Genomic DNA, 12571 nt, shown 5'->3' with positions numbered 1-12571 from the left:
CTGTACTAGTGACGAATTGGCCACGTTCTGTTTACGTGACAAACCTTACTAGTTGGCTGTGTCGGGTGGTGGCGGGTTTAACGACGCATTTATATTTACGCGATCTAACCCAAAACAATCCTATATTAGGTACGATATTGGCCGCCAAAGCCTACTACTACGACGTGTTAAAATCAACCGCAGTGTCTGCACCCCCCAACCCAAAAAGAAAACCTGCAGTATCGATTTACACCCTTGGTTTGAACTTCCGCGCCGGGAGACGAGAGCGGGCGATCTCTGGCTTGCACGTCAGGAGCCAGCTTCTCAGGAGCCAGCTTCTCAGGAGCCAGCTTCTCCAACTGCTGGATGGATTTCCCCTCCCCCCCCCCATACCTCTCTCGCCACGTGCCACATACGTCCAGTCTGCGTGGCGACCCGGGGTGGGTGTGTGGAGCGGGGGAAAAATATCGAGCGAACAATCCAGCAAACCCTTGCCGGTACCGAACAATTTCCACTTTCGTTTTGACCAGGTAAGGCCTACTGGGCTACGTAGCTGTTTAAGTAATATCATCACGTGGAAATTTAGAAGGGCAGCAAAAATACGCTAAACGCGTGACGTTCCTTCTCAATGTGGAGGGGGAAAACTGCAGGACCCGGTGAAAAATCCACGTGGGCCACGGGGAGAACGCGCAAACTGAAGGACCTACAGGGTCGGGATCGAGCCCACGATCTCCTGCACAGCAGGCGAGGTAGTTAACATCTCCTAGCCACCGCAGTGGCCCAAGCAGCACGCCACAGCCTCTAAGCAGGCAGCAGCCAAAATAAAACAACATCGCTTTCGTCACAAACCGGGCGCGAGTTATTTTTTGACGGAGCAGGAGGGGCAGTCGCCTTCCGCGGTTTCGCTGTTGGGAAAGGCTTCACGAGTTTGTCCCGCACTCGCACGTGCGAGGCGGGGTGTGTGCGCACGTGTGTGTGTGCACGTGTCCACGTGTGTGCGCGCGTGTCTACGTGTGTGCGCGCGTGTGTGTGCGCGTGTCCACGTGTGTGCGCGCGTGTCCGCGTGTGTGTGTGTTCACGTGTGTGTGTGTGCGCGTGTCCACGTGTGTGCGCGCGTGTCCGCGTGTGTGTGTGTTCACGTGTGTGTGTGTGCGCGTGTCCACGTGTGTGCGCGCGTGTCCGCGTGTGTGTGTGTTCACGTGTCCATGTGTGTGTGTGCGCGTGTCCACGTGTGTGCGCGCGTGTGTGTGTTCACGTGTCCACGTGTGTGTGTCCACGTGTGTGCGCGCGTGTCCGCGTGTGTGTGCGCGTGTCCGCGTGTGTGTTCACGTGTGTGTGTGTGCGCGTGTCCACGTGTGTGCGCGCGTGTCCGCGTGTGTGTGTGTTCACGTGTCCATGTGTGTGTGTGCGCGTGTCCACGTGTGTGCGCGCGTGTGTGTGTTCACGTGTCCACGTGTGTGTGTCCACGTGTGTGCGCGCGTGTCCGCGTGTGTGTGCGCGTGTCCGCGTGTGTGTTCACGTGTCCACGTGTGTGTGCGTGTCCACGTGTGTGCGCGCGTGTCCGCGTGGGCGTGCGCGTGTGCACGTGTGTGTCCACGTGTCCGTGTGTCTGCGCGTGTCCACGTGTGTGTCCACGTGTGTGTGTGCGCGTGTCCACGTGTGTATCCGCGTGTGTGCGCGCGTGTCCGCGTGTGTGCGTGCGTGTATCTGTCTGCGCGGTATGGTGGAGCGGTTTGCGTAACGGTTGAAACGCTGCGTTACAAACCCGGTTGACCCCAAGTTCAAATCCCATTGGCGGCCAACACAAGTGACGGTTACATGAACCGGTCCTGGGCCTCCCCTAGGTCGACTCAGCCTCAAATCAGTACCTGGTGCGGTGTGTAAAACATCGCCACTGCGGAGACAAAGGCGGTCGGGCGTGGCTCTGGCCACCCAACCCCTCAAAGGTGCGCCGTGCCGGCCTTCATAGGTGCTACTCTTCATGGTTCTTTCGGTAAAGTCACGTAGAATGGAAATAATAAAACAATAAAAACAAAACATAATAAAATAATTCTCACGACGTTTCGGCCACAACGCAAGCAGCCGTCCTCAGGTGGAGAACAGGTCTGTCGAGGAGACAGAGTCTGAATGACAAGCCCCAGGCTTGGAGCGACTATTTAAGCTGGGACGGAGGGGCGAAGAGCGCCTTGACAAATGCATTTGCATATCAAGAGGAATTTAGCCTATTTATGGGAAATGCAGATATGCGATTAGTACTACTTGTGAAATGCGTAGGAGGTTTGGCGGGGGGTTTAAAGTCATGTTTTGCTCGTGTATTATGCAGGATTAGCAGATACTAGATTAAAACAGCACTTGCCCCGAACAGTCTGTGAAGGCTACACGGGGGATGTTCGTCTTTGTCCCTCAATGCGGTTGTTGTTGTTGCGAGCGAGCGAGCGAGCCCATGGTCGCGCACGTGTCTGCCCTCCCCGCTCTGCACGTGACTTTTGGTTGCAGGTGCCGCCCTGTGTGTGCGGCGCCGCGTTGTGAGAATCCGAATATTTATTTAGAGCGGGGGAGGAATCCGACGAGTCTACGATGTCCAGATAAACGAAACAATTTTATATTTTTTTATTTTACCAGGTAAAGCCCACTGCGCTATAAAACAATTTTTTTCCAGAAGCAACCTAGCTATCACAAGTGACAGCAGCAACCAAGTGGCGAATCGTCGCGTGGAAATTGACATCGGCCAAATACCCTAAACACGTGTTGATAAAATGTGGAGGGAACAACCGGGAGGGCCCGAAGAAAAATCCACGCGAGAACGGGGAAAGGGCCACCGCAAAATACAAATATACAGCAGCAGGTGTCAGGGTCGGGATCGCACCCACGACCTCCTGTATACCATGCGAGGTAGTTAACATCTCATAGCCACCGTGATGATGATGAGAGAGAGAGACACGCAAACTCCAAATATATAGCAGCAGGCGTCAGGGTCGGGATCGCACCCACGACCTCCTGTATACCATGCGAGGTAGTTAACATCTCATAGCCACCGTGATGATGATGAGAGAGAGAGACACGCAAACTCCAAATATACAGCAGCAGGCGTCAGGGTCTGGATCGAACCCACGACCTCCTGCACGCCACGCGAGGTAGTTAACATATACAACGTGTCAGGGTCGGGATCGAACCCACGATTTTCTGCACACCAGGCGAGGTGGTTAACATCTCACCGCCAGCCGCCGCATCGCGAGCAGCCGTTTGCCAGACAAGGACGAGCTTGCCACCACCACAGCCACCACCACCACCGCCACCACCGCCACCACCACCACCACCGCCACCACCGCCACCACCATCACCACCACCACCGCCACCGCCGCCACCACCGCCGCCACCGCCACCACCACCGCCACCACCATCACCACCGCCACCACCACCGCCACCACCGCCACCACTAACCGGTCACTGCCTCGAATTGAACAACACGCCGGGGTGTCGCACGCGTGCCAGAACCGGCGCCGGAGTTTGGCGCACACACGTGGCACGCCGCCGCCCTCGCCGCTGTGCCGCCCGCCACCGCGAGAGCCACAGGGGAATTGTTCCGATGCCGATGGAGAGGCAGGATTTGGACAAAGTCGTTCCCTGATCATTTCAAGCTCGGAGCCCCTCGTGAATTCGTCTGTGGGTGCTGTGTTGGCCACGAGTCATCAACGTGTCCTATGTTAGTCTATGGGTCCAATGTTAGTCGACGGGTCATATGTAAGTCTGGGTTCTATGTGAAGCAATGAGTCCTCCTTTAAGTCTGTGGGTTCCTATGTAAGTCTATGAGTCCAATGTTAGTCTACGGGTCATATGTAAGTCTGGGTTCTATGTGAGGCAATGAGTCCTCCTTTAAGTCTGGGGGTTCTACGTAAATCTATGAGTTCCGTGTCAAGGCTGCGCGCGGCATACTTTCAACGCAATCTGTTGTGAGTAAGTCGGCTATCCAAAAAAAGCATTTCCACATCCAGTCGACGTCTCTCGCTATGGCTGCGGCCACGTGTCCAGCCACTGCAGTCTCCCAGCAACCGGCGAGTCAGGCGGCGAGAAATGAAGGCCTTTGAAGGCCTTCTCGCCACGCTTTGCGAAACCCGCGTGGGTCCGGATTTGAAGCGGCTCGTGGCGCCGACTGTCAGAGCACGCGCACTCTACTCGAGCAGCCCGGTGAGGCATCATGCGGAGTGGGCATTCCACGTTCCCGTGGCGGGGACGGGCTCGCGTGACAGGGGACGGGTAACCCGTGCGAAAAGGCCTATTTTACGCGGCGCTTGGTCGAAAAAAATAAAAATTCGAGCGCCGATAAAAACGAAGCAGAAATGAAAGAAAAAAAAGTAAAAGAGAGACGCGCGAAAAAAACAATCCGCAGCGCGCACAATTTCCAGTCAATCGACAACAAGATTCTGTTTTGACCGTTGGGAATGTGGCTGCGTGGGGCGGTCGTGGGGGGCGGGTGAACTGGAGGGGGGGGCCCACATAGGAGTAGCGGGGGAGGGGGGCAGCTCAGGAAACAGGCGGCCGTGGTAGTGGGAAGTGCGCCTCTTATCGCGACGCAGGCACACTTCCGCAGGAAACCGCACGGACGCGCGCCCGCCAACGCTCGCAGCGGCTCTCGCACGCCAACCCCCCCCCCCCAAACCACTCCGCCCCCCACACACCACCCGCTGTCGCAAGCGAGGCCGGCCGGTGGTGAAACCCGAGCAGGTGGCCCCCCCAAGACGTTGAACAACAGTGGCCCCCCACCCCACGCCCGCTGCCTCGACTCCACCCCGAACCCCGCCTCCCAACAGCGGCGGGCATCGCGACTCTCTGCTTCTCCGACTCTTGAGTAAAAGTTAAAGGTTTCGATGACTTTGCTCCGCTACGACTACGGGCACACGGCGGCCAACGTCAGTGGGACTCCTCCGTCCAGTCTTGGGAATCACAGACGGCTGTAAAGCTGCCGTCGTTGTTATTATCATGATGAGGAGGCGAAGGCGCAGCCCTGCAATTGCTTGCTCACGCCATTGCTGCCAGATGGGCTTACGCTCGAGGCAGCTCTCTCTAGAGAGAGAGTTCTAGAGAGTTCTAGAGAGAAAGAGGCAGCTCTCTAGAGAGTTCTAGAGAGTTCTAGAGAGAAAGAGGCAGCTATCTAGAGAGTTCTAGAGAGTTCTAGAGAGCTCTAGAGAGAAAGAGGCAGCTCTCTAGAGAGTTCTAGAGAGCTCTAGAGAGCTCTAGAGAGAAAGAGGCAGCTCTCTAGAGAGTTCTAGACAGCTCTAGAGAGCTCTAGAGAGCAAGAGGCAGCTCTCTCTAGAGAGTTCTAGAGAGTTCTAGAGAGCTCTAGAGAGAAAGAGGCAGCTCTCTAGAGAGTTCTAGAGAGCTCTAGAGAGCTCTAGAGAGAAAGAGGCAGTTCTCTAGAGAGTTCTAGAGAGCTCTAGAGAGCTCTAGAGAGAAAGAGGCAGCTCTCTAGAGAGTTCTAGAGAGCTCTAGAGAGCTCTAGAGAGCAAGAGGCAGCTCTCTCTATAGAGTTCTAGAGAGTTCTAGAGAGCTCTAGAGAGAAAGAGGCAGCTCTCTAGAGAGTTCTAGAGAGCTCTAGAGAGCTCTAGAGAGAAAGAGGCAGCTCTCTAGAGAGTTCTAGAGAGCTCTAGAGAGCTCTAGAGAGCAAGAGGCAGCTCTCTCTATAGAGTTCTAGAGAGTTCTAGAGAGCTCTAGAGAGAAAGAGGCAGCTCTCTAGAGTTCTAGACAGCTCTAGAGAGCTCTAGAGAGCAAGAGGCAGCTCTCTCTAGAGAGTTCTAGAGAGTTCTAGAGAGCTCTAGAGAGAAAGAGGCAGCTCTCTAGAGAGTTCTAGAGAGCTCTAGAGAGCTCTAGAGAGCTCTAGAGAGAAAGAGGCAGCTCTCTAGAGTTCTAGACAGCTCTAGAGAGCTCTAGAGAGCAAGAGGCAGCTCTCTCTAGAGAGTTCTAGAGAGTTCTAGAGAGCTCTAGAGAGCAAGAGGCAGCTCTCTCTAGAGAGTTCTAGAGAGCTTTAGAGAGAAAGAGGCAGCTCTCTAGAGAGTTCTAGAGAGCTCTAGAGAGAAAGAGGCAGCTCTCTAGAGAGTTCTAGAGAGTTATAGACAGCAAGAGGCAGCTCTCTAGAGAGTTCTACCTCTCTAGAGGGTACTTGGCCTACTCTTCCACGCTGGAAGAGGATGGAGTCACCCCACACTTGACCACCCCACCGCACGCGACCTGCCGGAGGCGACCACGTGACCTGCCCCCCCCCACCCATTCACACTGCTGTGCGTGCAGAGGCCTGGGGACTTAATAAACACCCCCCGTAGTTTGGTCTGCCTCGCCAGGAGATAGAACGGGGCCTACTCTGGCTTGCATGTGGAGCCTTCTGCTTCTCAGGAGGCAGCTCTTCCACCGCTGGATGGATCCCTCCCCCCCACCCCCCCAGTACCTAATGGACACAGTGAGGGGGGGGGGGTTGTTTGACCATACTTCGCCACGCTGGTCGTTGTGGGTCGACGTAGGGGTCACGTGAGTGTTGGTGACTTAGCCCCACACCTAATCCCTCCGTGACCCCCTCTCCCACCCTGCCCTTGTGACCCGTGAAATAGCTGAGCCCCCCTCCCCTTCCCTGCCTCCTACCCCCTCTGCCCCCCTCCCTCCACCCCCTCGCCCCCCCCTGCCCCCCTCCGGCCCCCCCTGCACCCCAACTCCCTCCCTACTTTTTAAAGGGACTCCTGGACAATGTGTCATCCGGACATCCAATAAACAGCCGAGGGCACGGAGTGAACACGACAGCAGCACGTGTGTCATGTGTGTGTGTCGTGTGTGTGTGTCGTGTGTGTGTGTGTGTGCCTGGTGTGCGTATCGTGTGTGTGCCTGGTATGTGTGTGTGTGTGTCGTGTGTGTGTCGTGGGTGGCTGGTGTGCCTGGTGTGTGTGTCGTGTGTGTGTGTCGTGTGCCTGGTGTGTGTGCCGTGTTGTGTGACGTATGTCGTGTGCCTGGTGTGTGTGTATCGTGTGTGTGCCGTATTGTGTGTCGTGTGTGTGCGCCTGGTCTGTGCGTATCGTTTATGTGCCGTGTTGTGTGCCGTGTTGTGTGCCGTGTTGTGTGTCGTGTGTGTGTGTCGTGTGTGTGTGTCGTGTGTGTGTGTCGTGTGCCTGGTGTGTGTGCCGTGTTGTGTGCCGTTTTATGTGTGCTTGGTGTGTGTGTATCGTGTGTGTGTCGTATCGTGTGTCGTGTGTGTCCCTGGTGTGTGCGTATCGTTTGTGTGCCGTGTTGTCTGCCGTGTTGTGTGTCGTGTGTGTGTATCGTGTGTGTGTGTATTTTGTATGTGTGTGTGTGCGCGTGTCAAGTGTATGTACTGCGTGTGTGTGTGTCTTGCGCGACAGCCAAAATCACCCAGAACTGGCCTGGAGTTCGAGAAGCTTAGCAAGATCAATCTTGCTTCTTATTATTATTATCTATCTCTCTATAAGTCTATGGGTGTCTATGCGAGTCTATGGGTCGCCGTGTGAGTCGACGGGTCCCTATGTCAGTCCGAAGGCATGCGCCTGTGAGATGACCAAGATGACTTCAAACTTTCGTGACTGCTGGAATTCATATTCTTGGGTCTTTCGGTGAAGCCACGTAGATAGATAAAATAATAATAAATAATAAATAATTTAAAAATTATAACAATATCACGACGTTTCGATTGCAACACAAGCAATCGTCATTAGGTGAGAAATATATCGGGAGAGCTGCTGAGAATATATGGTGGGAGCGCTGCTAAGGTAAGGAGTTATAAAGGTTTGGGATGGTGTAGCCCAAAGGTCAGTGGGAGGGGCTAGAGATGAAATTTGCATGTAAATGTGAGATCGGGTAAATCTTGACAAACGAAGCTGTGGGGGTGGCCATTGCATTGTGAGGGATTAGCATGTCAATGTAAGAGATTAGCATGTCAATGTAAGAGATTAGCATGTCAATGTAAAAGATTAGCATGTCAATGTAAGAGATTAGCATGTCATTGTAAGATATTAGCATGTCAATGTAAAAAATTAGCATGTCAATGTAAGAGATTAGCATGTCATTGTAAGAGATTAGCATGTCAATGTAAGAGATTAGCATGTCAATGTAAAATATTAGCATGTCAATGTAAGAGATTAGCATGTCATTGTAAGAGATTAGCATGTCAATGCAAGAGATTAGCATGCCAATGTAAGAAATTTGCATCTCAATGTAAGCTCGGAGAGAGCTCGGCATCTGATAACGATGGCGATGGCGATGGTGAGAACGACGACGACCACAACGACGACCACAACGAGTGAGCGTGCGTGCACTGCGGCTCTCACCGGCCGCCTCTTGGGCTTGATGAGGGGCCGGTTCTGCCCATTGGTCTTGTGGTAGAGGCCGCACGCGTTGCACAGGTAGTGCCCGTTGGCGTCGCGACGCCACAGCGGCGTCGCCGTGGCGCCGCAGTTGACGCACTCGCGGCTCTCGCCGCACGCGGGCGCCGGCTCTCCTGGCGGGAGAGAGGGGGGGCACAACGAGCGTTAGCGACGATCACCCCCGGCACCTCCGGCACCTTCGGCAGCGCGCGCACCGTCAACGCCGCCGGCGCGTCTCGCCCATCCGCGAGCGAAACACTCCGGGGGCTTCGGTGGCTCGGGCGGCGGGCGTGCGGCCTACAGCCTCGCACGTGAATCTCTCAACGAGCGCCTTGGTGACGAATGTTTTTGTTGTCTGTTTACATCCTAGCGCGACGATGCGTGCACGTGCGTATGCCGTGCGTGGGCAAACGGCGCTAATCGGAGGTGCGGGGGAGGAGGACGAGAAACTAAACACAAAAAATAGCAGTTCTGCTGAAATGAGTTTCTAATGAAGATGATTTGAAAGTGCACAAAGCTCCAGTGACTTCCTCATATAGCGGAGAAAAAGTCACGCGACCACGGGGAGAACACGCAGACTCCGAATTACACAGCAGGGGTCACGGTCGCGATCGAACCCACGGCCCCCTGCATTACAGACGCGGGATGCGGGCATTGGCGAGTGCCAGCATGGTGGGGAAGGGGAGATGGCTGCCCCCACAGTTGCGCACACCGAAGCCCTTGACCCATCGCAAATCGGCAAATGCCGCCATCCGTACACCCCCCTAGGCAAATAGGAAAACTCAGAGGTTTGGTTCCCGGGTTCGTAATAGGACACCCACTCCTCCTCCTGTTGTTCTATGTGACCTTACGTCAACCCGACACATTAAACAGGAAGTATTTTTTTAACGTAAAGTACAATTCATATTTTAAATACACACACAATGCGCGCGACAATTCACACGATATGCATGCAATATACACACACGCACAACGCACGCACACTACACGCGCAACACACACACACACAATGAACACGCGCAATACACACAATGCACGCACAATACACCCACAATGCACGGTGCTATACAGCCGGCACGAGCGGTGGGAGCGCACCGCGGCGCACGTGAAATGTCTCTCGCGAAACGACGACGACGACTCCCCGAGCCAGGCAGGAAGGGCGTGCCGCCACGCCCGGTGGCTTCTGCTCAAACAACCCCGCGGCTCTCTCTCTCTCTCTCTGCTCATGGCCATCGTGAGGGGTTAGAGGTCAAGGGGTCAGGTTAGTGAGTTGGTTCAGGTTAGGGTCAGAGTCAGGGGTTAGGTAAGTGAGTTGGTTCAGGTTAGGGTCAGAGTCAGGGGTCAGGTTAGTGAGTTGGTTCAGGTTAGGGTCAGAGTCAAGGGTCGGGTAAGTGAGTTGGTTCAGGTTAGGGTCAGAGTCAGGGGTCGGGTAAGTGAGTTGGTTCAGGTTAGGGTCAGAGTCAGGTAAGTGAGTTGGTTCAGGTTAGGGTCAGAGTCAGGGGTCAGGTAAGTGAGTTGGTTCAGGTTAAGGTCAGAGTCAGGGGTCGGGTAAGTGAGTTGGTTCAGGTTAGGGTCAGAGTCAGGGGTCGGGTAAGTGAGTTGGTTCAGGTTAGGGTCAGAGTCAGGGATCGGGTAAGTGAGTTGGTTCAGGTTAGGGTCAGAGTCAGGGGTCGGGTTAGTGAGTTGGTTCAGGTTAGGGTCAGAGTCAGGGGTCGGGTAAGTGAGTTGGTTCAGGTTAAGGTCAGAGTCAGGAGTCAGGTAAGTGAGTTGGTTCAGGTTAGGGTCAGAGTCAGGGGTCGGGTAAGTGAGTTGGTTCAGGTTGGGGTCAGAGTCAGGGGTCGGGTGAGTGAGTTGGTTCAGGTTAGGGTCAGAGTCAGGGGTCGGGTAAGTGAGTTGGATCAGGTTAGGATCAGAGTCAGGGGTCGGGTAAGTGAGTTGGTTCAGGTTAGGGTCAGAGTCAGGGGTCGGGTAAGTGAGTTGGTTCAGGTTAGGGTCAGAGTCAGGGGTCGGGTAAGTGAGTTGGTTGAGGTTAGGGTCAGAGTCAGGGGTCGGGTGAGTGAGTTGGTTCAGGTTAGGGTCAGAGTCAGGGGTCGGGTAAGTGAGTTGGTTCAGGTTAGGGTCAGAGTCAGGGGTCAGGTTAGTGAGTTGGTTCAGGTATAGGGTTAGAAGTAGGGTTTGGGTCATCGGGTGTATAGGGTAGTTTAGGCTTCATAGGGAGTAGGTTGTTGTTGTTGCAATCATTGTGTTTGTAGTTTGTATAACCCAGAGAAAGCACACGTGAAACTTTGGTTCAGGAGGGGCAGTGTGCGTGTGTAGTTTCCGATCGAGTAATCTGCGGGGTGCGGTTCATTTTTTCTTTCAAAACTTGCCATGATCGTGTGATCCGTGACCATGGCCTACTCTTGCCAATGACGTTACGGGATCTTTAACGTCCACAGTGAAGCAGGTTAAGGGTTAGGCATCAAGTTCATTGGGGGGTTATCTTTGAAGGCCAAGGGTTAGGCGTTGGATTAGAGTGAGAAATCGGCATGTGGTTTGCGCTTAGGTTTTGACTTTAAGGGGTAGGGTTATGATTCAGGTTGTTAAACTTGGATTGGGGTTAGGAATTTGGCTTTAGTTCGGACTTAGGACATTGTATGTGTGTAGAACTTCTTTCGCACCGTACGTAGCCAACCGCACTCATCGGAGGTCCATATCATCAAGTCTAGCTTAATGCTAAGATGCGAGTTCAGGTTATTGACTTTTCAGTTAGGGTTAGGACTTGACTTAGATTGGTTGGGTTAGGTTCAGGCCTAATCGTAGGGCTCTGCATGACAGGGCCCCGTTATTTTGAGGGAGTGCTTTAACCAATTCACATTTGGTAAACCCGCAGTTTTTTTTTTTTAGCAATCCTTACCCTCTTGATGAGATCTAAGAATGGCAAAACCAGGCCAGGGTTAGCTCACTCACGTAATGCTGCGGTTGTCACGAGCCTGGACTAAGTCCTCGAGGCCAATGGACTATCATCATCCATGGTGCTACAGAAAGGAGGTCGATCCATGAATTATTTACCCACTATCATCCTCCACTGAAGTCAGTTGCCATCCGCAAATTGACGAGCGTTTGGCTTCGTGTGTTGATTGGTAAAAGGTGTACCTTTACTAGGAAGCCACTTGGAGCTATGCATTTTAAAATCATTTAGATTCAAAACTTATTTCTTTAGAACTGCTATCCTTCCCCTGCACCTCCAATTAGCACAGTTCAACATACATATGTACCAATCATCAGACTTGGAAAGTGTGTCATCACGCGTAGCACAATGCACCGTTATTTGTTACCCAGGGGAAGACTTCCACCAAAAGAGTCTCAATATTGCTTGTGAAGAGGGTCCTGCCACTTTGGGAACGTTTGGCAAAGGAATTCCATTAGCGATGAGAGTTGCGAAGCTTCGTGTGGGCAGGAAACCGGAAAACGTGGAGGAAACCCCTCCCCCGTGCATGCATAACAAGGAGGTGACGCTCAAAGCTCCACACAGATGTATTCAATAATCCATGACGTGCTGCTGGCATCCAGCCACCGCATCGCACACTTTCAGATATGCTCCTGCGGCCGTCTGGAACGCTCTTTTCCCTCCGATATAAGGAAGCCACTGGGAGCTACGCACTTTTAAAATCATCTCGATTTGCCAAACTCATTTCTTTAGAACTGATTCTTGTGTGTTAGTTTGGGTGTCCCCCCCCCCCACCGCACCTCCGATTAGCACCGTCGGCTACGTACGGTGTGAAGAAGTTCAATGTACACCACTGGAACCTCATTTGCCAGTAGAAAAATGATAATTGTTTTTTACCCTTCTATCTGGCAACAAAACTGACGCCTTTTTTTTTTACAAGAGTCGTGTTTGCATAGACCACAATACCTGCAGTCATAATGCAAACAAGAGTTATGTTTTTTGTTTGCATTATGACTGCAGGTATTGTGGTCTATGCAAACATGACTCCTTGTAAAAAAAAGGTTGTCAGTTTTGTTGCCAGATAGAGGGTAAAAAAACATATCAATTCCAATGTACATACATACATGCTCTGGTCCCATTTAAGCGGAACGAACGTACCACCGTCATGTGCGACTCGGGACAGCAAAGGCCCACCGAGCTGAGCATTTTACAGAGGACAACAACCCTGACCTTGCCGGAATCCTCTGGCAAATGAGATAAACGAATCCTGATTTAGCAGTGCACCCAGACAAAGGAGTTCACATTTCGT

The 12571-nt window shown here is 53.1% G+C and overlaps 1 protein-coding gene across 1 annotated transcript in view; it reads right to left on the bottom strand.

Moving 5' to 3' along the window:
* Positions 1–12571, bottom strand: part of LOC133356683 (box A-binding factor-like) — a 36696-nt gene that overhangs the window by 11469 nt on the left and 12656 nt on the right. The window contains exon 5 of the mRNA XM_061574322.1: positions 8298–8470. Coding sequence (XP_061430306.1) covers positions 8298–8470 — 173 coding nt within the window. The remainder of the gene's footprint in view (positions 1–8297; positions 8471–12571) is intronic.

Source organism: Lethenteron reissneri, chromosome 55 (genome assembly GCF_015708825.2).
Source record: "Lethenteron reissneri isolate LAM-NWPU_2019-01 chromosome 55, ASM1570882v1, whole genome shotgun sequence".
NCBI classification, from domain to species: Eukaryota; Metazoa; Chordata; class Hyperoartia; order Petromyzontiformes; family Petromyzontidae; genus Lethenteron; species Lethenteron reissneri.
This window is presented reverse-complemented; position numbering and strand designations above follow the sequence as displayed.